General features: G+C 43.4%; 1 protein-coding gene across 5 annotated transcripts in view; it reads right to left on the reverse strand.

Moving 5' to 3' along the window:
- The window catches only part of COG5 (component of oligomeric golgi complex 5), a 174,559-nt gene that overhangs the window by 76,928 nt on the left and 77,366 nt on the right, over positions 1-20,265 (reverse strand). For all 5 annotated transcript variants that reach the window (XR_014502094.1, XM_083399587.1, XM_083399588.1 and 2 more), the window contains exon 7: positions 19,183-19,313. Coding sequence is in view for 4 of the 5 variants with exons in the window: in XM_083399587.1 (XP_083255713.1) it covers positions 19,183-19,313 (131 nt within the window). In the remaining variant the exon portion in view is untranslated. The remainder of the gene's footprint in view (positions 1-19,182; positions 19,314-20,265) is intronic.

Genomic DNA, 20,265 nt, shown 5'->3' on the forward strand with positions numbered 1-20,265 from the left:
TGCAGACCCAAGCACATAATATTTGGCGATGTGTTTTTGCTATATTTATACCACCTTGACTGCAGAGATGAGACAAGGTATAAATTAATTAGTTAGGATGATAAATCAACATGAAGCACAGCAGACAGACCTGCCTGCTTGCCTCATGTGGGATGCTAAGAGAGTTACTAATTATATTTCTCTTTGGAATTGGGGTGAGGAGTGTTAATAAAAATCTCATTTCATTGAACATCCAGCTGCATATTTGTATTTCATGTAATGCTAAGATGATTACACAAACTTGCCTTCATGAATAAGCTGAAAAAATATGTTTGTTCATCTATCTATAAATAGACACTGCTCATGTCAGGAAAGGCTTTGTGTAGCTTTTAGATCAGAAAGGGATCCTACTTTTAATACTCTCTAAAGCAATATCTCTAAAGCAGACTGGAAGCCAATATTTCTCAGGGAAGCTCTCTCATTCTTAACATTTTTCAGGCAGTGTGCCTGGGGCAGTGCAGATTAACCCCTGGGCAAAAAGGAAAGCAAATCTGGGCAAGACTAGGACATGGAATATATATGTAAGCATTTCTCAACAAGTTCTCCAAGAAAATCAACTGCTAAATTGAATAAAAAGTTTTTAAAAAGTTAATATAAATAGTTAAAACAAATATTTTTAAAAACCAGTGATTTGTCTGTTATTTTTAATCCCAAAAACAGATGAATGTTTTTGTGATTAAACTAGAGAGAAGGTATCACAAAAGTAGAGTGGGGGGGAATGGAAGGAGTTTTGGGAACAATGAATTCTTACACATGAATACTGAAGCACGAAGAGGTATTTGCTAAGTAGCATGGAAAAGAACAGACCAGTATTTGCAAATGCCCCATTATCCACTCCCTAAACCTTTAGTTCTAAATTTGAATTTATGAGTCACAGACACCTACTACGCAGACATACAAACCATGCCTCTCCATTTTTGTTGAAAAAGTGACATAAGGCTTGGGAGTAATAGGATGCAGAATCTCACTAGCCTGAGAAGAAATGAAAAACACTGGAAAACAAACGAAATCCTCATTGTTCATTTAGATTACACTAACCAACATACATAGGGCAAAATGGCCTTATCAATTCATGAAAGAAGAAGAAGAGGAGTTTGGATTTGATATCCCGCCTTTCACTCCCTTTAAGGAGTCTCAAAGCGGCTAACATTCTCCTTTCCCTTCCTCCCCCACAACAAACACTCTGTGAGGTGAGTGGGGCTGAGAGACTTCAAAGAAGTGAGACTGGCCCAAGGTCACCCAGCAGCTGCATGTGGAGGAGCGGAGACTCGAACCCGGCTTCCCAGATTACGAGACTACCGCTCTTAACCACTACACCACACTGGTGCCCTTTTACAGTTTAGCTGAAGGCCAGCACTTGACTGCGTGATTGTTCTCAATTCACTGTGCCACACAAGCTGGCATTCCCACTCAAACTGGGGTGTAGGAACTGGTCTTATTTATTTCTGTTTTATTCATTTGGGTGGAATGAAAACATAGAACAAATGGTATATAGCTTGAACTACAGGTTTTGGTGAAGTTTCTTAAGAGCTGTCTCCTCCTATACAAGTCCATGTGAACATGGAGGTTAGCTCCTGAGGCCCTGTTCCTCTACCACAAGGGTCAGCAAGCTTTTTTGGGGGTGGGCTGGTTCAGACCACCACAAACCTCCTGGTGGGCGAAAAAGGGGGCTGCTTTCAGGCTGCTCGTTCCTCCTCCTCCAGCGACGACAGCGTCAGAGGCGGTGGCAGAGGAACAGCAGCCCGAAAGGACTACTTTCAGGCTGCTCGTTCCTCCACCACTGCCGACAGCCTCTGCCGCTCGCAAGGGAGGGCACAGTGGTGGCAAACAGCTTGCTCCAATGAGGGGCTGCTGGAAATGTGCTTGGCCAGCTGGGCCCAGCCCCCTTCCTCCTCTCGGCCACGCGCAGCCGCTGCTCGCTCATTGGCCAGGGCAATTGGCCGGCGATTTGCTGCACCAGGAGGAGGGAGGAGGTTCCACTGCGGTGAGGGAGAGGGGGGGAAATGTCAGCAGGGGAAAAAAATGGCGCCCACGCCTGAAAAACAACCACCACAGAATCCCCATGCCAATCCACGGAACCGGCCATGGGCCTTAGGTTGCTGACCTCTGCTCTGCTGATCACCATTAAGGAACAGGCCAAGGATGGGGAACGTGTGGCCCTGCAGATGTTGCTAAACTCCAACTCCCTTCATCCTTGACCATTGGCCATTCATCCTTGACCATTGGCTGGGGAAGATAGGAGCCGGACTCCATCAACATCTGCAGGGCCATAGGTTCCCCACCACTGGACTAGGCCTTCGTTCGTGTAGAGGGCTGCCTGGCTTGCCTTCCGGTGGGAAATTTACATTTTTCTATTTCGGCAGGCTTTCTAGGAGCTGTATTTTAATAGTTAAAAGTATTTACATATTTCAAAACTTCTGATTGCTTAAACAGCCAGGATAAATCAAAGATAGGGAACGTTCCGGGGTGCATGGGATCTCCCACCGGGGACATGGGAGATTTGGTGCTTTGAAGTCCTTTAGTTGGGACCTCAAAGCAAGTACAGTGGTGCCTCACAAGACGAAATTAATTCGTTCCGCGAGTTTTTTCGTTGTGCGAGTTTTTTCATCTTGCGAAACACCACTGCATTTAAACACTGACAACGGCGGGGAGGGGCGGGGAGAAGCAGGACAGCTGCCGCAGCCGGTACCTCAGACTCACCCGCGCCTTGTGGACACCGCGCAATGCGGCTGCTGGAGGGCGGTGGGGCTCAGGAGCACGACTCTGGCTGCAACGCTGGCTGCTGGCGGCAACGGCTCTCTGAGGGGAGTGCGCGAGGGGGGTGGGCAGCGGTGTGAGGCACTATCCGTCAGCCGGAAGGAGCCGGAAGAGCCGTCAGCCGGAAGGTGGGAGGGAGCCGGAGGAGCAGGGAAGCGAGCGTGCGTGCGTGCAGTGACCGTCGCCATGACACGAGAGGCAGGGCCGTTTCGTCTAGCGAAGCAAGCCCTTAGGAAAATCCGTCTTGCGAAGCACCTCAGAAAACGAAAAACCCTTTCGTCTAGCGAGTTTTTCGTCTTCCGAGGCATTCGTCTTGCGGGGTACCACTGTAGAAGATAGCAAGGTACTGCTAAAGGGAACATTTTTGCTCCCTCTTCCTTCTGAAGGAAAAAATATCATGTGTGGCCAAACAGAGCAGGTTTAGGTGCAAGAGAGCTCTCACATGTACCTAGGCTGCACAGCAGCACCCTCACATCGTATCAGGGGTCCTGCTCATGCCAGGCGATAGGAACTGCAAGCAGCCGGAATCATGTGTGACTTCTCGGAAGACCAGACCGCTGAGTTCAAGGTGGCTTTCCAGCTCTTTGACAGAACTGGAGATGGGACGATCCTGTACAGCCAGTGTGGCGATGTCATGAGAGCCCTGGGCCAGAATCCTACCAATGCTGAAGTCATGAAAGTTCTGGGGAACCCCAAGAGTGGTGAAATGAATGCAAAGACACTGAGCTTTGAGCAGTTCCTGCCCTGATGCAGACGACTGCCAAGAACAAGGATCAAGGCTGCTTTGAGGATTATGTGGAGGGGCTGAGGGTCTTCGACAAGGAGAGCAACGGGGCGGTCATGGGAGCGGAGATACTCCATGTGCTTGTCACCCTAGGGGAGAAGATGATCGAGGAAGAAGTAGAGATGCTACTTACACCTCCAAGACCAATCCTGCTACATTGGCTACATGATCCAAGTGCGGTTGCATGAGCTGATGGGCAGGCAAGCATGATATGGGGAAAATCGGACCCCCCAGTTGGCCAAGACGAGTCAGATTAAACAACTCAAAATTTAGGAAGATGGCCCCTGTTAAGTAGTAACAGTTTTAACCACATGCCTTATGATGTAGCTAAGTGACCTATTTTAAATGCTTTTTCTGGGTTGGTCAGAAAGGGTTTTAGGCCCCACAAAGTCAGCCAGATTGGGTAGTTGGGAATTATGCACCCTAGGCTCCAATAGATATCCTTGTTTCATTCATATACCTTATGACAGTGATGGCCAAACTTGGCCCTCCAGCTGTTTTGGGACTACAATTCCCATCATCCCTGACCACTGGTCCTATTAGCTAGGGATCATGGGAGTTGTAGTCCCAAAACAGCTGGCAGGCCAAGTTTGGCCATCACTGCCTTATGAGGTAATATCTAGCTCCAGAAATGAATTTTGGGGGTCTGCCACCCCTTAAGAACCCCAACAGTTGTTCATAAGACTGGTAGTTTGGGAAATGCCATAACTTTTTAAGATGCCTAGATCACGAACCCTTTTGTGCATTATGATAGTACAACCTGGGCTCTTAAGACTATATGGGAGATTATGGCTTTGAGAGAAGCTGAGTGTGAAAGCATTTTCAGCCATTTGTGAACACCATTTTTCTACATGTCTAACGACTGTTGGATTTTCTATGCTTTGTATATGAGCCGGCAAAACACACTGGAAAGATCACAGAAATGCACTGAAGATTAATTCCAGTACTGAACTCATGAATCTCTGGCCCTCGGGGGCACCAGTTATGGTGTTGTCATTGACCTGTTTTCCCGGAGTGAGTTATTTAAGTCCAACTTGTAACATGCCATATGGACAATTTAACATAGTTAAAACAGAATCCCAACTTCTTTGTTTAATTATGCTGAAAAAGAGGGAGGGGTGAGATCAAGTACTGTACTCACTGAGTATCTGCCTATCCCAGTCCTCCTCCCCTAGCTCTACTGTCAGAGTAGACGCTGAAAATCTGGCAAGCAACATTACTTTTTAAACAGCTCATGATTCTCTTTCATTTGAAATGCTGTTGTCGTGACAGGTTTCTGTGGTACTTGCTTGCAACCGTCGCTACTTTCGCCTTCTCCATTTCTATTTTAAAAATGTAACTTGTAGCAACGACAACAGAAAAACCTAATTGGGGCGTGTGGCTACAGAAGCACCGAAAGATCAGCAGGGAAACAGGGGGGAATTATTTCCAAAAATGCCAGGGCGAGCTGTTCACATGCAGTCCACCCCTCTCCTATTGTAACTTATAAAGAACTCGAGTAATTTCCAAGTCCCAGATTTCAAGACTCTAGTAGAACATCGCAAACCCAGAAAAGCATTCATTGAAGCCTGGGACTGCAAAGGAATTTGGAGTAATTTAAAGATAGATAAGGACAGACATCTATCTAACATAGATGAGGATAGAGAAGGATTTTAAGGGCAGCGGAGGGGGACCTGAAAATTCCCCAGCCTTTCCCCCCCAGGGCTTCACCTTTTTAGATATGGAATAGTTCATACATTTGGGAATGATCAGAACACTACTTAAGACAATGTTTAGAATCCACTCAGTGCAACCAGGATATTTAAGGCTAACACTCACAGAAATATTTGGCCGTCAAATATGTGCATCTTTGTAGATATATTTGTTTTGCTTTATTAGATGGCTACTAGATTAAAAGAGAAAAAGAGATGCGGTTTCTATTAATAATTTGCCCCATTGATTAGAACAGGGGTCAGCAAACTTTTTCAGCAGGGGCCGGTCCACTGTACCTCAGCCCTTGTGGGGGGGCCGGACTATATTTTGAAAGGGGAAAAAACCAAAAACTAATTCCTATGCCCCACACATAACCCAGAGATGCATTTTAAATAAAAGCGCACATTCTACTTATGTAAAAACATGCTGATTCCCAGACCGTCCGCGGGCCGGATTTAGAAGGCGATTGGGCCAGATCTGGCCCCCGGGGCCTTAGTTTGCCTACCCATGGCTTAGAAGAATGTCCAAAGTTCTAGAAGATTGAAAACCAGAGATTGCAGCACTAGTTGCAAAATTTTGCACAACAGCCTACAAAACATCGCTGTTGTTCTTAACTACTGGATCTACATAGACTTTTTATCTCTCTTTTAAATCACCAAGTCTTCAATTTTGCTTACTTACAATTTTATTTTATTTATACCAGTACCTTTGGTATTTGTTGTATTAAATAGAATACAAACTGGTTTTTAACTGTATAATATCACACACACACACACACACACACTTTCTTTTCCATGGTTTTAGGTCTTTGTTTAATGTTTTTAAAGGTTATTACCTGGGATGTTCTTCAGTGTACGTGGTGGAGCATAGGAAAAGGATGACCGATCAATCAGCTTATAACTATGAATTTTTACTCTGTATAGAGTGCTACAAGAAACTGTTGCTTTTGATAACTCAGTGAGAGATTTACCTAATGGAACACAGAAGGGTGTAAATTCTAAGGTAAGTATGTTCACTTCAGACAATCTTCTGAACCATCATTTGGAAAACTACAGTCGTCCCTTTCTTGTCCTTGTATGTGCATATGGCTTCCTTCTTAGTTTCTTGTTTAGCACTTGGCAAAATTCACTGCTAAATCCAAATGAAAAATGATGGTTTGTATGCATCCTCTGAACCAGAAACTACTTCCAAACCATCATACCTGATTTCGGCCTAGAAGATTCTCCTTGTGAAGCCGAGGATAAAATTGGTATCACATAGTGCAGGCATGTCCAACAGGTAGATCTACTGGTAGATCACTGGACATCTGTGGTAGATCACTGGCTCCCCCCAAAGAAGCTCAACAACTTTGGCTCCCCTAAAAAAGCTCAATATTTTAGCCCTGCACCCCACAAAAAAACAGCACTTTTCTTCTTCCATAAAAAAAGCTCGATAAGTATGACCTGGACCCCTAAAAAATGGACCTTCCTCCTCCCTAACAAAAGCCTAACAACTTTGGCTCGGATCCCTAAGAAACAGGCCTTCCTCCTTCCTAAAAAAAACTCAACAACTTTGACCTGAACCCCCCCAAAATCGGGTAGATCACTGTCAGTTTTTAACTCTGTGAGTAGATCGCAGTCTCTTGGGAGTTGGCCACCCCGACATAGTTGACCATTTCATGGAATACCCTGACATCCATCATATAATATGCTTATGGTTATAATTTCTGAAGTCACTGGGAAATGAACCCAAGGCTTGATTAAAATTGTCTGGCGCATCATGGTTGTTAATGGGCCTGTTCCAGAAGATGCCCACTTCCTGTTGAGTTTCAGGTGTTTAGCAGGCATTTACAGCAAGCTTTTCTGATGTTACGTTAATTTAATTTAATGTTTTCATTTTTTTGCAACGTCATTGTACTTTATTTAGAAACCACAATGTTAGGTATATGAAGTGATGAAACAAACAAAACAAGCAAGTAGGGAGATGAGATCTGCCCTCCTCCCATTACCTGACTCTAACCTAGACAGCATCTTAAAAAGCAGAGACATCACCTTGCTGACAAAGGTCCGTATAGTAAAAGCTATGGTTTTCCCAGTAGTGAGGTATGGAAGTGAGAGCTGGACCATAAAGAAGGCCGATCACCAAAGAATTGATGCTTTTGAATTATGGTGCTGGAGGAGACTCTTGAGAGTCCCATGGACTGCAAGAAGATCCAACCTCTACATTCTGAAGGAAATCAGCCCTGAGTGCTCACTGGAAGGACAGATCCTGAAGCTGAGGCTCCAATGCTTTGGCCACCTCATGAGAAGAGAAGACTCCCTGGAAAAGACCCTGATGTTGGGAAAGATGGAGGGCACAAGGAGAAAGGGACGACAGAGGATGAGATGGTTGGACAGTGTTCTCGAAGCAACGAACATGAGTTTGACCAAACTGCAGGAGGTAGTAGAAGACAGGAGTACCTGGTGTGTTCTGGTCCATGGGGTCACGAAGAGTCGGACACGACTAAACAACAACAGACCTACACAGCAATTGAAAGAAGCCCCAGGCCCCCACTGATCAGAGCACAGTTATAATTTCTGAGCCCCTCTGCAAGAAAGCCCAATTTCTCCAATCCCACAATTTTTAAGATTTCAGTTGTGGCAGCATTTATCTGATTTGGAGACATGCTTGGAATATATAGCAATGAGGGATCTGAAGTGGTAATACATTTTTCATGTCCAGGGAATACGTGGACAAACAGTTGATGCGCCCATGCCAAATAATGTTTTTCTTCTGACAGATGTTTTTAAGCGCAAAGTCAGAACAGATCGGGGGGGAGCAGAGAACAGTATGCAATGACAAGTCAGTGCCAGGATGCTGTCAATCTACTGCATCCGATGTCTGAAACAGTGATTTCTTTCCCCTAATGTAAGGGAACACAAAAAGCCTACCAGCTCAATGTGAATCCCCTCATATAATAACATGGGCAGCTGTGGTTAACCAGTGCCAGTTCTGCCATGGGCACTGCAATCTGTCCTCGGTAAATTCCATACCATATCTTGAAACATTTGCCACCTTTCACAAAACTCTTAGGATTAACAGAACCCTCTGGTTACATGAATCAAACTTAAAAAATCCCCCAGCAATGCAAAAACTGTTGGCATCTCGGATTAGGAATCAGCAGTTGGTGGCTCAGGGCTGCATCTGATGGAATAGCTGCCCCCAGATGACAGTTGGGGGGGGGGGGGCTTGGCCTTTCGCAGCAGAGAAAATGGAGTGAACTTTGCTTCCCAGCACTCCTGCTAGAGCACAGCACCGGCACTCAAATGGACAGGAAGCCTGAAGAGGGACTTCCTGTAGTCCACAGCAGCCCCCTCCCTGACCCTCAAGTCTTTGCTAGTATTGACTGGTACCCAGGACAGCATAGTTGGAAAAGCCTGATACCACCCACCCAGTAATACATATCAGACCAGCTCCCTCACTGTCAATCAAATCATGGATAAGGGAGATTTTTTAAACTGATCTAGCACTCAAGATTAGCACTGGCAGGCGAAGGACAGTTTGGAAACTCAACGAAGGCCCAAAAGGCATAATCAATCTTCCTCTTACCCCCCCAATTCCATCTCTCCCATCCCGTGACCAATATGGCAGGGACATTCTCATCCCATCATGTTCATTTGCCAGCATGGCTCAATATCCCCAAAGTAACAGAAACAATAAAACCTAGGAGGGGGAGAAAGCTCTTTCTCATTTATGGCCCCCCCAGGGCCCAATAAGACTTCCCACCATCCTCATCTCGCTAGGAAGCTGCCAGTTATAACCCAAATATCAAAAAGATTGGCTACCATTTTTCAAAGAGGCCCAAGGCAAAACTTGGAAGAGCAGCTGAGAGAAAAGCAACTGAAGAATCAGAGTGCCAGGAAGATGAAGCTGAGGAGCAAAACCAAATGTATGGGACACCCATTTCTCACACCCAAGATTATTTAGAAAGTAAGCTGTTGAGCTAGAGAAGCCTGGTACTTGTGAGTACAGTGGTACCTCGGGTTACATACGCTTCAGGTTACCTACGCTTCAGGTTACAGACTCCTCTAACCCAGAAATATTACCTCGGGTTAAGAACTTTGCTTCAGGATGAGAACAGGAATCGTGTTCCGGCGGCGCGGCAGCAGCAGGAGGCCCAATGAGCTAAAGTGGTGCTTCAGGTTAAGAACAGTTTCAGGTTAAGAACAGACCTCCGGAACGAATTAAGTACTTAACCCGAGGTATCACTGTAACACCTGGCCTGCTTCACAGCTTCAGTAATTAAAGTGAAGTCAGCCTCACATCTTCAAAGATGATCACCTTAAGGATTTCCCTTTCAGATGGTTCACAGTTGAAACTCAAAAGATCTTTTGCACCAAAGGCTATGAAGCTTAGCAGACAGCATAGCCAGAGGCAAAGTCTGACTCACCAGGAATTTTAGCAATGAGTATGGACAACTTACTCATGAAATAAGAGTGCTTCAAACTATGATTTCTCTAGAGCTGAGCCAAAATAGGGAAGGGTAGGTTGCAAACTGCTTTTCTCCCCTCTTCGGCAACCTGGAGGGAAGCTGGGATTTTTTTTCATGGTGGACATGCTAACTGCAGAGAGATGCTCCCTGAACAACCCATGCCCCTCCACCTGTCATTCTGACCAGTGGCGTAGCGTGGGGGGTGCAGGGGGGGCCGGCCGCAACATCTGGGGGGGGCGCTCGCACTCGCAGCTCTCTGCCCCTACCTGGCTCACTCACTCTCTCTCACTGCAGTGCTGGCTGTGCGAATCCGATCCGAGCCGCCGGGTCGCCGCCCACTGTGGAGGGGAGGGTGCCAGGTGTGCGGTGCGGTGCGGAGAGAGAGAGAGGGACTATCTGGGGGAGGGACAGTGCAGCGGGGGGGGGGGGAGGCGCAAATTACTTGCCTTGCCCTGGGTTAGGGGGCGCAAATTACTTGCCTTGCCCCGGGTGCTGACAACCCACGCTACGCCACTGCATTCAGACAGCCTGCTCTTCAATGTTCCAGTGGCATTTGCTCACTTCAAATCAATCTTTTTTTCCTAGGAACGGGGCACCGTCACATAACCAGTTCTGGCAACGTAACGGTTGCATTGCCTCATGAAGATATCACTGTCGCTAGGAAGAGAGCGAGGGCTGCAACCCCAGGGGGTCCTGGGGGAAATACTTTAGACTAAAAGTCCCTATTTTCATGCCAAAACGTTGAACTAGACCAGGGGTCAGCAAACTTTTTCACTGTCCGTCGCTCAGACCTTGTGGGGGGGCCGGACTATATTTTGAAAAAATAAAAAATAAACAAATTCCTATGCCCCACAAATAACCCAGAGATGCATTTTAAATAAAAGGACACATTCTACTCATGTAAAAACATGCTGACTACCGGACTGTCCGCGGGCCGGATTTAGAAGGCGATTGGGCCAGATCCAGCACCTGGGCCTTAGTTTGCCTACCCATGAACTAGACAATGCTGTAAGCCGATATGAAAGTCTGCACACTTTCAGAGTTTTGCATTACAAAAAATAAATACAGCTCAGCTAATGGAAAAGGTCCAAGCTATATGAAAGACTATAGTGGCTGAAACGAATCTGCTCGGGTTTTGATATCTTCTCTTAGTCCTGCCACCCTCATAGGCATGCTTGGTAGAGACGAAGGAGAGGGCCTTCTCAGTGGCTGCTCCCAAACTCTGGAGCTCCCTTCCTGGAGAAGCTAGACTGGCTCCCTCCTTGTTGTCCTTCGTTAGGCAGATGAAAACCTTCTTGTTCCAACAGCCTTTTGGAAATTAACTGCTTTTAATGAAAGGGTGCTGCCATACTGTATTGTAATTTTGGGTATGTTTTAAACAGATTTTCATATATGTATATGATATGGGGAAGGGGGGTTTATTGGTTTTTGTTTTTATTATGTATTTTGTGTTTTAATCTTGTACTTTTATGCCCTAAAATCTATATATGAAGGGCGGTATATAAATTTAATAAATACGGTAATAATAATCCTATCAATATTTAATTGTATTTTCATGGTGGATTTTTAAAATCATTAGTGGTTTAGCTTTGAGTCCCATCAGGGAAAAAGGCAGGGAATAAATAAAGATGATGGTGATGGTGATGATGATGATGATGATAATTTCTAATTTGTCTTCAGGACGCCTCGAGACACACCTGCATGGAAATTTATTTAAAAGGCTCTTTTCACAGGCATGCCACACACATCTGACACTATAAGCACCAAAGCCTTCCACCTGTACCTGGCTCAATGACTGGCCCCATGGCTTTGAGGACACGTTCAGAGTTGGAATGTTTTCTAGCCCAGAGGCAGCTAACAAAATCTCAGGATGGTGATTTCATGGAAAATCCATTTTCTACAAGTTGGGTTTGCTCCATGAAGGAATACCGTCTTTTTCATTTTCTTTTTTTTTTTTTTTAGCTGGTATAGAAATACCTTAACCATTCTGGGATACAACTGTGCATTTCTCATTCCAAATGTGAGATGCAAAACACCTTTTGATACTTCTAAAGCAACAAGGGCATTTGGGGCGATGTACACACCCAATTTCATGTTTCTAAGTGATGCAGAGTTACCCTCACAATGTTGAGGCACCCACAAATGAGTCAGTCAGTGTGGCTAAGGCTAAAGTGTCAACCTATATATCAGGAACTATTTTTATCTTTGGTTCTTCTTCTATGGCACAGCTTTTTTACAACGTATTTTCCAAGAAGTACAGTCCCAATACTTAAAGGAGAGCCATGAACACCCGCTTGTCTCATGTCTCATTTAATAACTACTGTAGGCAATTTACTTTCCCCTTAAGTATAACCAATTTTTAAGTGAGTAAAGATTTTTCAAGAGCACAAAGGTTAATGTTTGTTAAGGTTGGCATCTTCCAATAAAAGGCATGGTTATTAATGCTTGCAGGTAGCTTACTCTTTTTCTGCCCGAAATGTCCTGTCACCATTTGCTTCTAGGGAATATATAATTCAGATATTTAACAAGGTTTTTAACTGGTTCATTGTAATGCAATTGCTATTAACGGGGGATCATATTTTATTTTAACCAGACAAGGTTTTAAGCCTTGTCTGGTGATTATGCAGAGGTGGACATTAAGGAAGCCTGCTGTGACTCATGGGACCAAACACATTTTGTCTTTTAATCTCTGAAAATATTTGGTTGTTAGAGCTGCATGATGCAGTTTAGTACACGTGGCTATAGAGAAACGTGAGAAATCATTGCTCTTCTTAAATGCTAGTACTAGAAAGAACTAGCAGTAAACGTCAGTGGTATAAATATATTAAAATGTGGTATTCTGAGTTTTAAAAGTTAAATATATATTTTTTGTAATACGGATTATCCATACAGGAACGTATAGCTAATTACGATAAAATAATGCTGATCATACTTAAAAGGTTTTTAACTCTCATGAGCTGTGGTTGCCATCGACTGTAGCAGCTGCTTGAAATATTTATAAAACTTCTTAGCCAACCTAAACCACTTCACCCTTTATATGTTTCTCAACCATTATAAGTTAGTTGTCCTATATTGTTTCATCGCATGGCTCATCCCCATTTCAATTTTTATTTTTTAAACCTCCTAAGCTGTCAAGGGTTAAATTTATCCAATTCAAATGAATGGGAAATGGAAAGTACCAAAAACTTAAAAGAACTGGGATTCCCAGAAAATTCTCAAAAATAGGGTGGGGAAAATAACTCCGCATATTATTTTGCCTGTATCATATATTCTGTTTCATATTTATATTACTTCAAGAGTACTGGAGTAGATTTCCCCCGTTGCTGTGTTTCTAAGTTACATTACTGCACACACCAAAACAAAACTAAGAATTATTCCAAAGTCCTGCAGGGGTCCATTGGATCTTGGGAGTGAATTTTACCCCAGGGCAGGGGTGGAGGAAGAATGCTGGACTTAATAGACTCTTGGTCTGTTAAAACAGGGCACTTTTTAATGTATTACTTGAATTTGTTACCTACCCTTCCTCCAGGAACTGCAAGGCAACACATGAGGATTCTCATCCGAGGAATGTCCGCATCCAAACTTGCTTGGCTTTCACAAGCTTGCTGCATCATATGCATTCAAAGCATGCCTTTGGTTGGTTTACATGTGGAACATTTTCTTCCCTTCCCTCAGAAATAACTGGAAACTGTTTAAAAGGCCATGGGCTCTGATTTTAGTCTAGAATTTTGATGGGAGCTACAGATAGTCATAGAATCATAGAGTTGGAAGAGACCACAAGGGCCATCGAGTCCAACCCCCTGCCAAGCAGGAAACACCATCAGAGCACTCCTGACATATGGTTGTCCAGCCTCTGCTTAAAGACCTCCAAAGAAGGAGACTCCACCACACTCCTTGGCAGCAAATTCCACTGTCGAACAGCTCTTACTGTCAGGAAGTTCTTCCTAATGTTTAGGTGGAATCTTCTTGTAGTTTGGATCCTAGTGAAAAGGCATGTGGAGAGACTGAGAAAGGACAATCATAAAGGCCTTCCTAAACTCCCCTATCTATTTGATTCTCCCTAAAAAGACCTAAATAATGACCGTTCAATTAATTAAATTCCTCTGATAAAGTATCACAGAACCATGTGTTTCATTGAGTTTCAAATGCAGTTTGATGTGACAGTATAGCCAAACACTAGCCTTCACAGATGATCTACAAGTAATGTGTGCTAAGTTAATACTAAAAAGCAATTTCTAAAGGAAAATGATTTGTAGTTTGGAAGCCCTGTTCTCCCCAAGCTAAAATTCATGACCTCTGTCTGGTCTGCAAACAGGGCACTTTTTTTTAGATTTCAACAATACAGAAACATGGATAAGCAAGGATTCCCCCCCCCCCAAAAAAAAATTATTCAACCTAGACTCAAACATTCTATCATCTGTTCCTATGGAAACTAAAAAGATATTCTAGGTTATATCACTATCAGCTGATTATACTGCAGAGAAATCTGTGGTTTATTTTAAGCCCTGGTTTGGAAAGAGATGTATTTTCAGTACATAATGTTAGTCTGGTTTTTAACTCCCATACTTAGCATCTCAGATTCATTAGGATGGAACCTCAAAATGAGCTTTACAATTTTCAGATTATAACTAGTAAGAAACAAAATTTTACATCTAATCAGGTCCTATGAATAACACAATTAAATCCCTCTGTCAAAGAGTACGGACAGAGGCCAAAGTATACTTTCTTGCTAGGAATTCTAATTGAAACCAATGAGATTGCTTTACAAATAGATATGGCTAGGATCAGGTTACACGTACGTTTTGGGATACAACTTAAACTATGTGTAGAATGCTTAACTTTCTGGACATGGTTCATGCACTCCCCAAAAGCTGCTCATCCGTGTTTGTGTGTGCAAGTCCAGCTCATTTGCAGTGTAATGTGCAATGCTTGCTGCCATATATCCCCCCACAGGGATACAGATTCTGATCTAATGGAAAGGAATGAGCAGGCATGCTCCTCAGATTCTCTTTTTTGACACCAGAAGCAAGGAGACAGCGAGTGGAGCTTGTCTACAACTGCAGCACTGTTTCATGAATGAAAGCTTGCACAGTTCTTTCCCCCCTTGGCATAGGAAGGTTCATGGGAATGTAAGAAAGTGAAATGCTTCTGGGAAATGATTTATAATGAGATGAAGAAAATGTTGAAATATACCTTTATTAAGAAACCAGAAGCATTTCTATTAGGAATAATAGGGAATGATATTAGAAGGAATGATGTGAAACTATTTAGGTATGCAGTGACAGCAGCAAGAATTTTGATGGCCCAGAAATGGAAGCAGGAAGAAATGCCGACCAAGGAAGAATGGAGAATGAAGTTGATGGAATCTGCAGAGATGGACAAATTGACTGGGAAAATAAGGAACCAACGCGATTGGAGATTTTCCGAGGACTGGAATAAATTTACAGAATATATCAAAAATGTATGTGAGGAGCAACTAACACTTGTTGGTTTTCAAGAAGCTTTGTGAAAAAGATTGACTGAAATGTTGTTTGAAAGATAGGTTAAGATTAAGAGTGGTAAAGTGCAATATAAATTTATGAAATGTGAGATGTAGTGATAACATGGAGAATTGTCAAATAGGCTGAGGGAAGTCCAAAAGATGTTTATGTACAAAGCGAATGTTAAATTTGGATAGAATGTTAATTGGAAATTGAATAAAAATTAATTATAAAAAAATAAAAAAAGACATAGGAAGGTTCAAAATGCCATTTAGAATAATCGCAAGGCACGAATAATTATCCCACAATTACTGTTGGTTGTTTTTTGAAAAAGGAACCATGTACTAAGAGGCTAAACTTAAACATTCTTCCGGAATGCTGGAATACCATTTCTAAGTAAAATCAGCTTAGTGTAGTGGGCAGAACTCAATATTTATCAGGGAGACTGGGGTTCAAATGCCAGCTGAGCCACAAAACCTGCAGTCTCAGCTTCACCTCTTTCATTGGGTTCAGAGGACAAAATGGGTTGCCTTGCCTATTTCACCCTGAAAACTTTTGAGGAAGGTCAGTATACATGACTTTAAAAGTAATAATCTTAAAACTTAAACTTTTATCCCTATGCTTAGTTAGAGCTGTAGCTGAACCTTGCCATTTCAGAATCTAATAAAGCCCAAACACAGCACATTTTCTTCTCTCTTTCTCTGCCATCTCATTTAGTGAACAAATAATAATGTACAATACAATGTATACATGAAGATTTTGTTACACATAAGTGGCTGCCTATCATATGAAAACTTACAGCACAGTGTTTTTTCACATGGGGCTTTTTCGGTGGGGGGGGTGCTCGTTCTTGCGCAGAAGAGTCTCTGGAAGGAAAATGTCACGTGGAACGCCGTCCTGTGCTTGCAAGACTAAAATGCAACAAGCACCTTCAAACAACTGGCTTCATAAATTCTTGCCAGATAGGCCCTATCTAAATAATTTGTCTAGCTACTGGTGCTAAACGGAGACAGCTATTTGACTGAAAGGAACCCATTGAGAATTGTTAGGCAAATAACAGTAAGTTTCAGACAGCGCTGCTTAACAAGCAAACCATCGCCAAACTTTCTGATGGTGTCACAGAGTTAAGTGGCACTTAACCAGGTGTTTAAAAGGTGTAATGCTCTGAGCCCTCCATCTTTTAAATAAAGAAAGTGGCAATGATGGATGTTAATGAGTGCCACGTCGAGTCTCTATTCAGCACTGCTACCTATTTTAGTCCAAGTCTTTTTAGACTTTATTAAGTGTCCCATTCTCTCTGGGAGGACAATAAGCTAGCTTAGCAGTGGGCCCAAATTAAGAGTCTTCTATTGTACAGCAAAGGGAATGGAGTATAATAGCCATAATGTTGGAAAGACAGAAAAGTGCTTTATTGATAATAGGCCAAGTGCTATTCTGGCTCACCTCAGCCCTTATATGTCTGAACTGGGCTTGAGTCCAATTATATTGATCGCTAATGATGTGAGGGCAAGATTAACACACATTTTGTGGTACAACCCCTTGCCGGGATTGTGGAATAATGAGCGGGCCATGAAACACAGCGCGTTTCAGAAGTTTTAAGGTGAAAATATTTAACGTCTGCAAGGTTAATAAAAGGTAGTATAAAAATGTAGCATCAATTTGATTAGCCAGAACCTAAGCCTTGAATGCAAATGTTACTGGTGTATTTTATCAATCTCCTTTTTGTCCTACCCTGGTTTTTATATACACCCTTGCCAGCCTGGTAGGATTCAGATGTTTTGAACTAGAAGGCCCATGAGCCACAGTCAGCACATGTCTTATATAGCTACAAAGTTCAATTAAAATGTTTTTTTTTAAAAAAAGTACAAATATCATTATCCCTTATAAGCTGCAAACATCACACGCTAAGAGAAAATTATTGAAAAATAAAGAAATCATTCGCAGATTAAACAAATTTGATAGAAGAACACCTGAAGGCCTTATCTGGGATCTTTAAAAGCAATTTGCATGTACTGTACTCAATAGCTTGCATTTCAAGCTTTAATTTAAAAACAAAGCCAAGTCCGACCAATGTCACAAAAAATGTGAAAAACCTTTGAGCTCTCCACAACTCTTCATCGCGGAAGATGTTAGGCACAGCAAGGGGTGAGAGGACCTTTTCTGACACGTAAGCATAATTACGGTAAGTAAGCAGCAAAATATAAATCTCAGAAAAAGTTTTCTGTTCTAATCTGTTCTCTTGTGAATTTACATGGGCACCATGATAAAAGCAGCAGCACATGGCAAGGCAGTCAACAGGGAAGATTCTGTTGTTGTTGTTATTGTTGTTGTTGTTAATTTCTATACCGCCCTTCATCCTAGTACCATAGGGTGGTTTACAATATAAAAATACAAAATGCCATAGTAACAAACAAAAAAAAACAAAAATGCCATAGTAATAAACAAACATTAGGTCCAGTCGTGACCGACTCTGGGGTTGCGGTGCTCATCTCGCTCTATAGGCCAAGGGAGCCAGCGTACAGCTTCCAGGTCATGTGGCCAGCATGACTAAGCCGCTTTCTGGCGAACCAGAGCAGTGCACGGAAACGCCGTTTACCTTCCCCGCCAGAGTGGTACCTATTTATCTACTTGCACTCTGACGTGCTTTTGAACTGCTAGGTTGGCAGGAGCAGGGATCGAGCAACGGGAGCTCACCCCCTTGCGGGGATTCAAACCGCCAACCTTCTGATCAGCAAGTCCTAGGCTCTGTGGTTTAACCCACAGCCCCACCCGCGTCCCTCTTAGAAGGCCATAAGATGGTTTAATTAGCCTAGGGCCTGGGAGAAGAGAAATGTTTTTGCCTGCTGCCTAAAGATATGTAATGAAGCCTCCTTGGGGAGAGCATTCCACAAGCAGGGAGCCACTGCAAAAAAAAGGGGGGGGCTATTCTTGTGTTGCCACCCTCCGGACCTCTCATGAAGAAGGCACACAAAGAAAGGTCTCTGGTGTTGGTTGCATGGTCCGGATCGGTTCATATGGAAAGAGGCGGTCCTTCAAATATTGCGGTCCTGGGCTGTTTAAGGCTTTGTGGTCAAAACCAGCACTCTGAATAGGCAACAGATGGTCTTTCTAAAAGGGTTCTGTCAGGGAACTGCCATCGGAGGAGGAGGAGGAGGTGAGAAGGCTCCAGGATGATGGCAGAGAAGCTCCCAGCAGAAGGAGGGGTAGCCCGCAAGCTGGGGAAGGAAGTCAGCGTAGCACCAGTGGCGAAGGGGAGGAGATAGAGGAAGCGGAGAGGTGGCTCCAGGACTCTGCGCAGGAGACAAGCGGAGAAGGGACCAGTGCTCCCTTGCCAGCTCCCACCTTGCGCAGAAAGCTGTCGCGCAGTGAGAGAGGGAGGAGACTGGGAGTAAAGGAGTTCTTATGTTGGAGAAGGCTTAAGAAACGCCCACTGACGGATTCTGCCAGAGACTGAGGCAGCCACGAGATAGAGGCTCCTCTGTCAGAAAGGGTTCAACCAGGCAAGACAGCCACGAGTAAAGGCAATTTACACACAAGCAATCCCAAGAACCATAACAGGTTCTTTCTAAAACATTAATCATCTACGAGGAGGGAGACCGGGAGGGTGGTTGGGCTCAAGCACGTATGCCCAAGTCTTTCCCATTCAACAAGTAACCAATATTGCTGTGGATTTAAGACTAGTGTGGAGAAAAGACAGAAAATTCCTAGCCCTCAACATGCCAAACATCAGACCAGCGCTAAGAAAAGCTTCTGTGCTCCAGCCCTTGTCAGTCATTCTCTTAGAAGCAAAGGAGCAGCAATAGGCACAGAGTTTCCAGTCTGAAAGCATAATAATCAGTTCCCATGTTATGATTCAATATAGTCAAGCTAATGCAAGCAAACTGAACTGGTGAACCCCTGTTCAATGAGTTCCATTTCACCATACTCAAAGAGCAAACTTTATTCATCTGCCTCTGAATGAAAGCAAAATGTATTTTTACCTGAGTCTCTATTCCTTGCTCCAGCAACCGCTTAGCCTGGTTTTCTACCTCCAGTCGAGCTCTTGCCATAAAAAGCAGTTCGTTTTCAATTACTTCTATTCCAGAGAGATCCACTCCTTGGGAAAGGTAATCTATAAAAACAACAGCATTTTTACATGTTATTAGGAAATTCAAAGAGCAACGATAATGAAAAACATTAAATCTGCTATGTATTGTTTCCCGTTGCATTTTCCTGCATAGAACCTGACATCAGTATGCATTGCCAGGGTTTATTCTGCAAGGAATGGAAGAAAAGCCGCTCATCAGTATGTGAATATCCCAACAGCATAAATTGTGCACTTATTTAGTAGTTTTTCACTAAGAAAAAGAACTGTAAGTAATTGTTCCAATGGTAGTACAGTAAAAGTGGGCTGCATCCATTCACAGAAGGGATGATTTAACCAGCCGCACTAGTTTATCCATTGCCTTGTGCAGGCATAGGCAAACTGGGCCCTCCAGATATTTTGGGACTACAAGTCCCATGATCCCTAGCTTAACATCATCATCATAAACTTTACTGCACTAGCCAAAGGCCATGGCATCATTCACAAAGGGAGCAAAAAAGTAAAGCAACAACAACCATAAAAACATCAGGCACTGCAGATACAATAAACCACAAGCACGTCTCCTAAAAATTATTTGTTACATATGATAGAATAGCAAGGGGTTCTCAGGTAGAATGTGCCAGATTAAATGTCCAAATCACCTTTGCAACTGACCGCTATTTTATCCCTAGCTAACAGGACCAGTGGTCAGGGATGATGGGAATTGTAGTCCCAAAACATCTGGAGGGCCGAGTTTGCCTATGCCTGGCCTTGCGGGACATCTTCGAGAGAAGAAAGGCTAAGGAGTAAACCCTACACAAATTCAAAGTGGATGGAAAAGGTTCCTCGCCCCAGTATATGGGAAATGAAGACAATTTTAATTTAAATGCCCATGCAGTAATATGAATCAGAAGCGTCCTGGGAGATGCAAATCATGATGCATGTTGACTTGACCTGAAGTCTTGCAGCTGCTGTAATGCCTGCTCAAATCCCACTGAAA

Source organism: Podarcis tiliguerta (genome assembly GCF_965153285.1).
Source record: "Podarcis tiliguerta genome assembly, chromosome: 10".
Classification (NCBI taxonomy): Eukaryota; Metazoa; Chordata; class Lepidosauria; order Squamata; family Lacertidae; genus Podarcis; species Podarcis tiliguerta.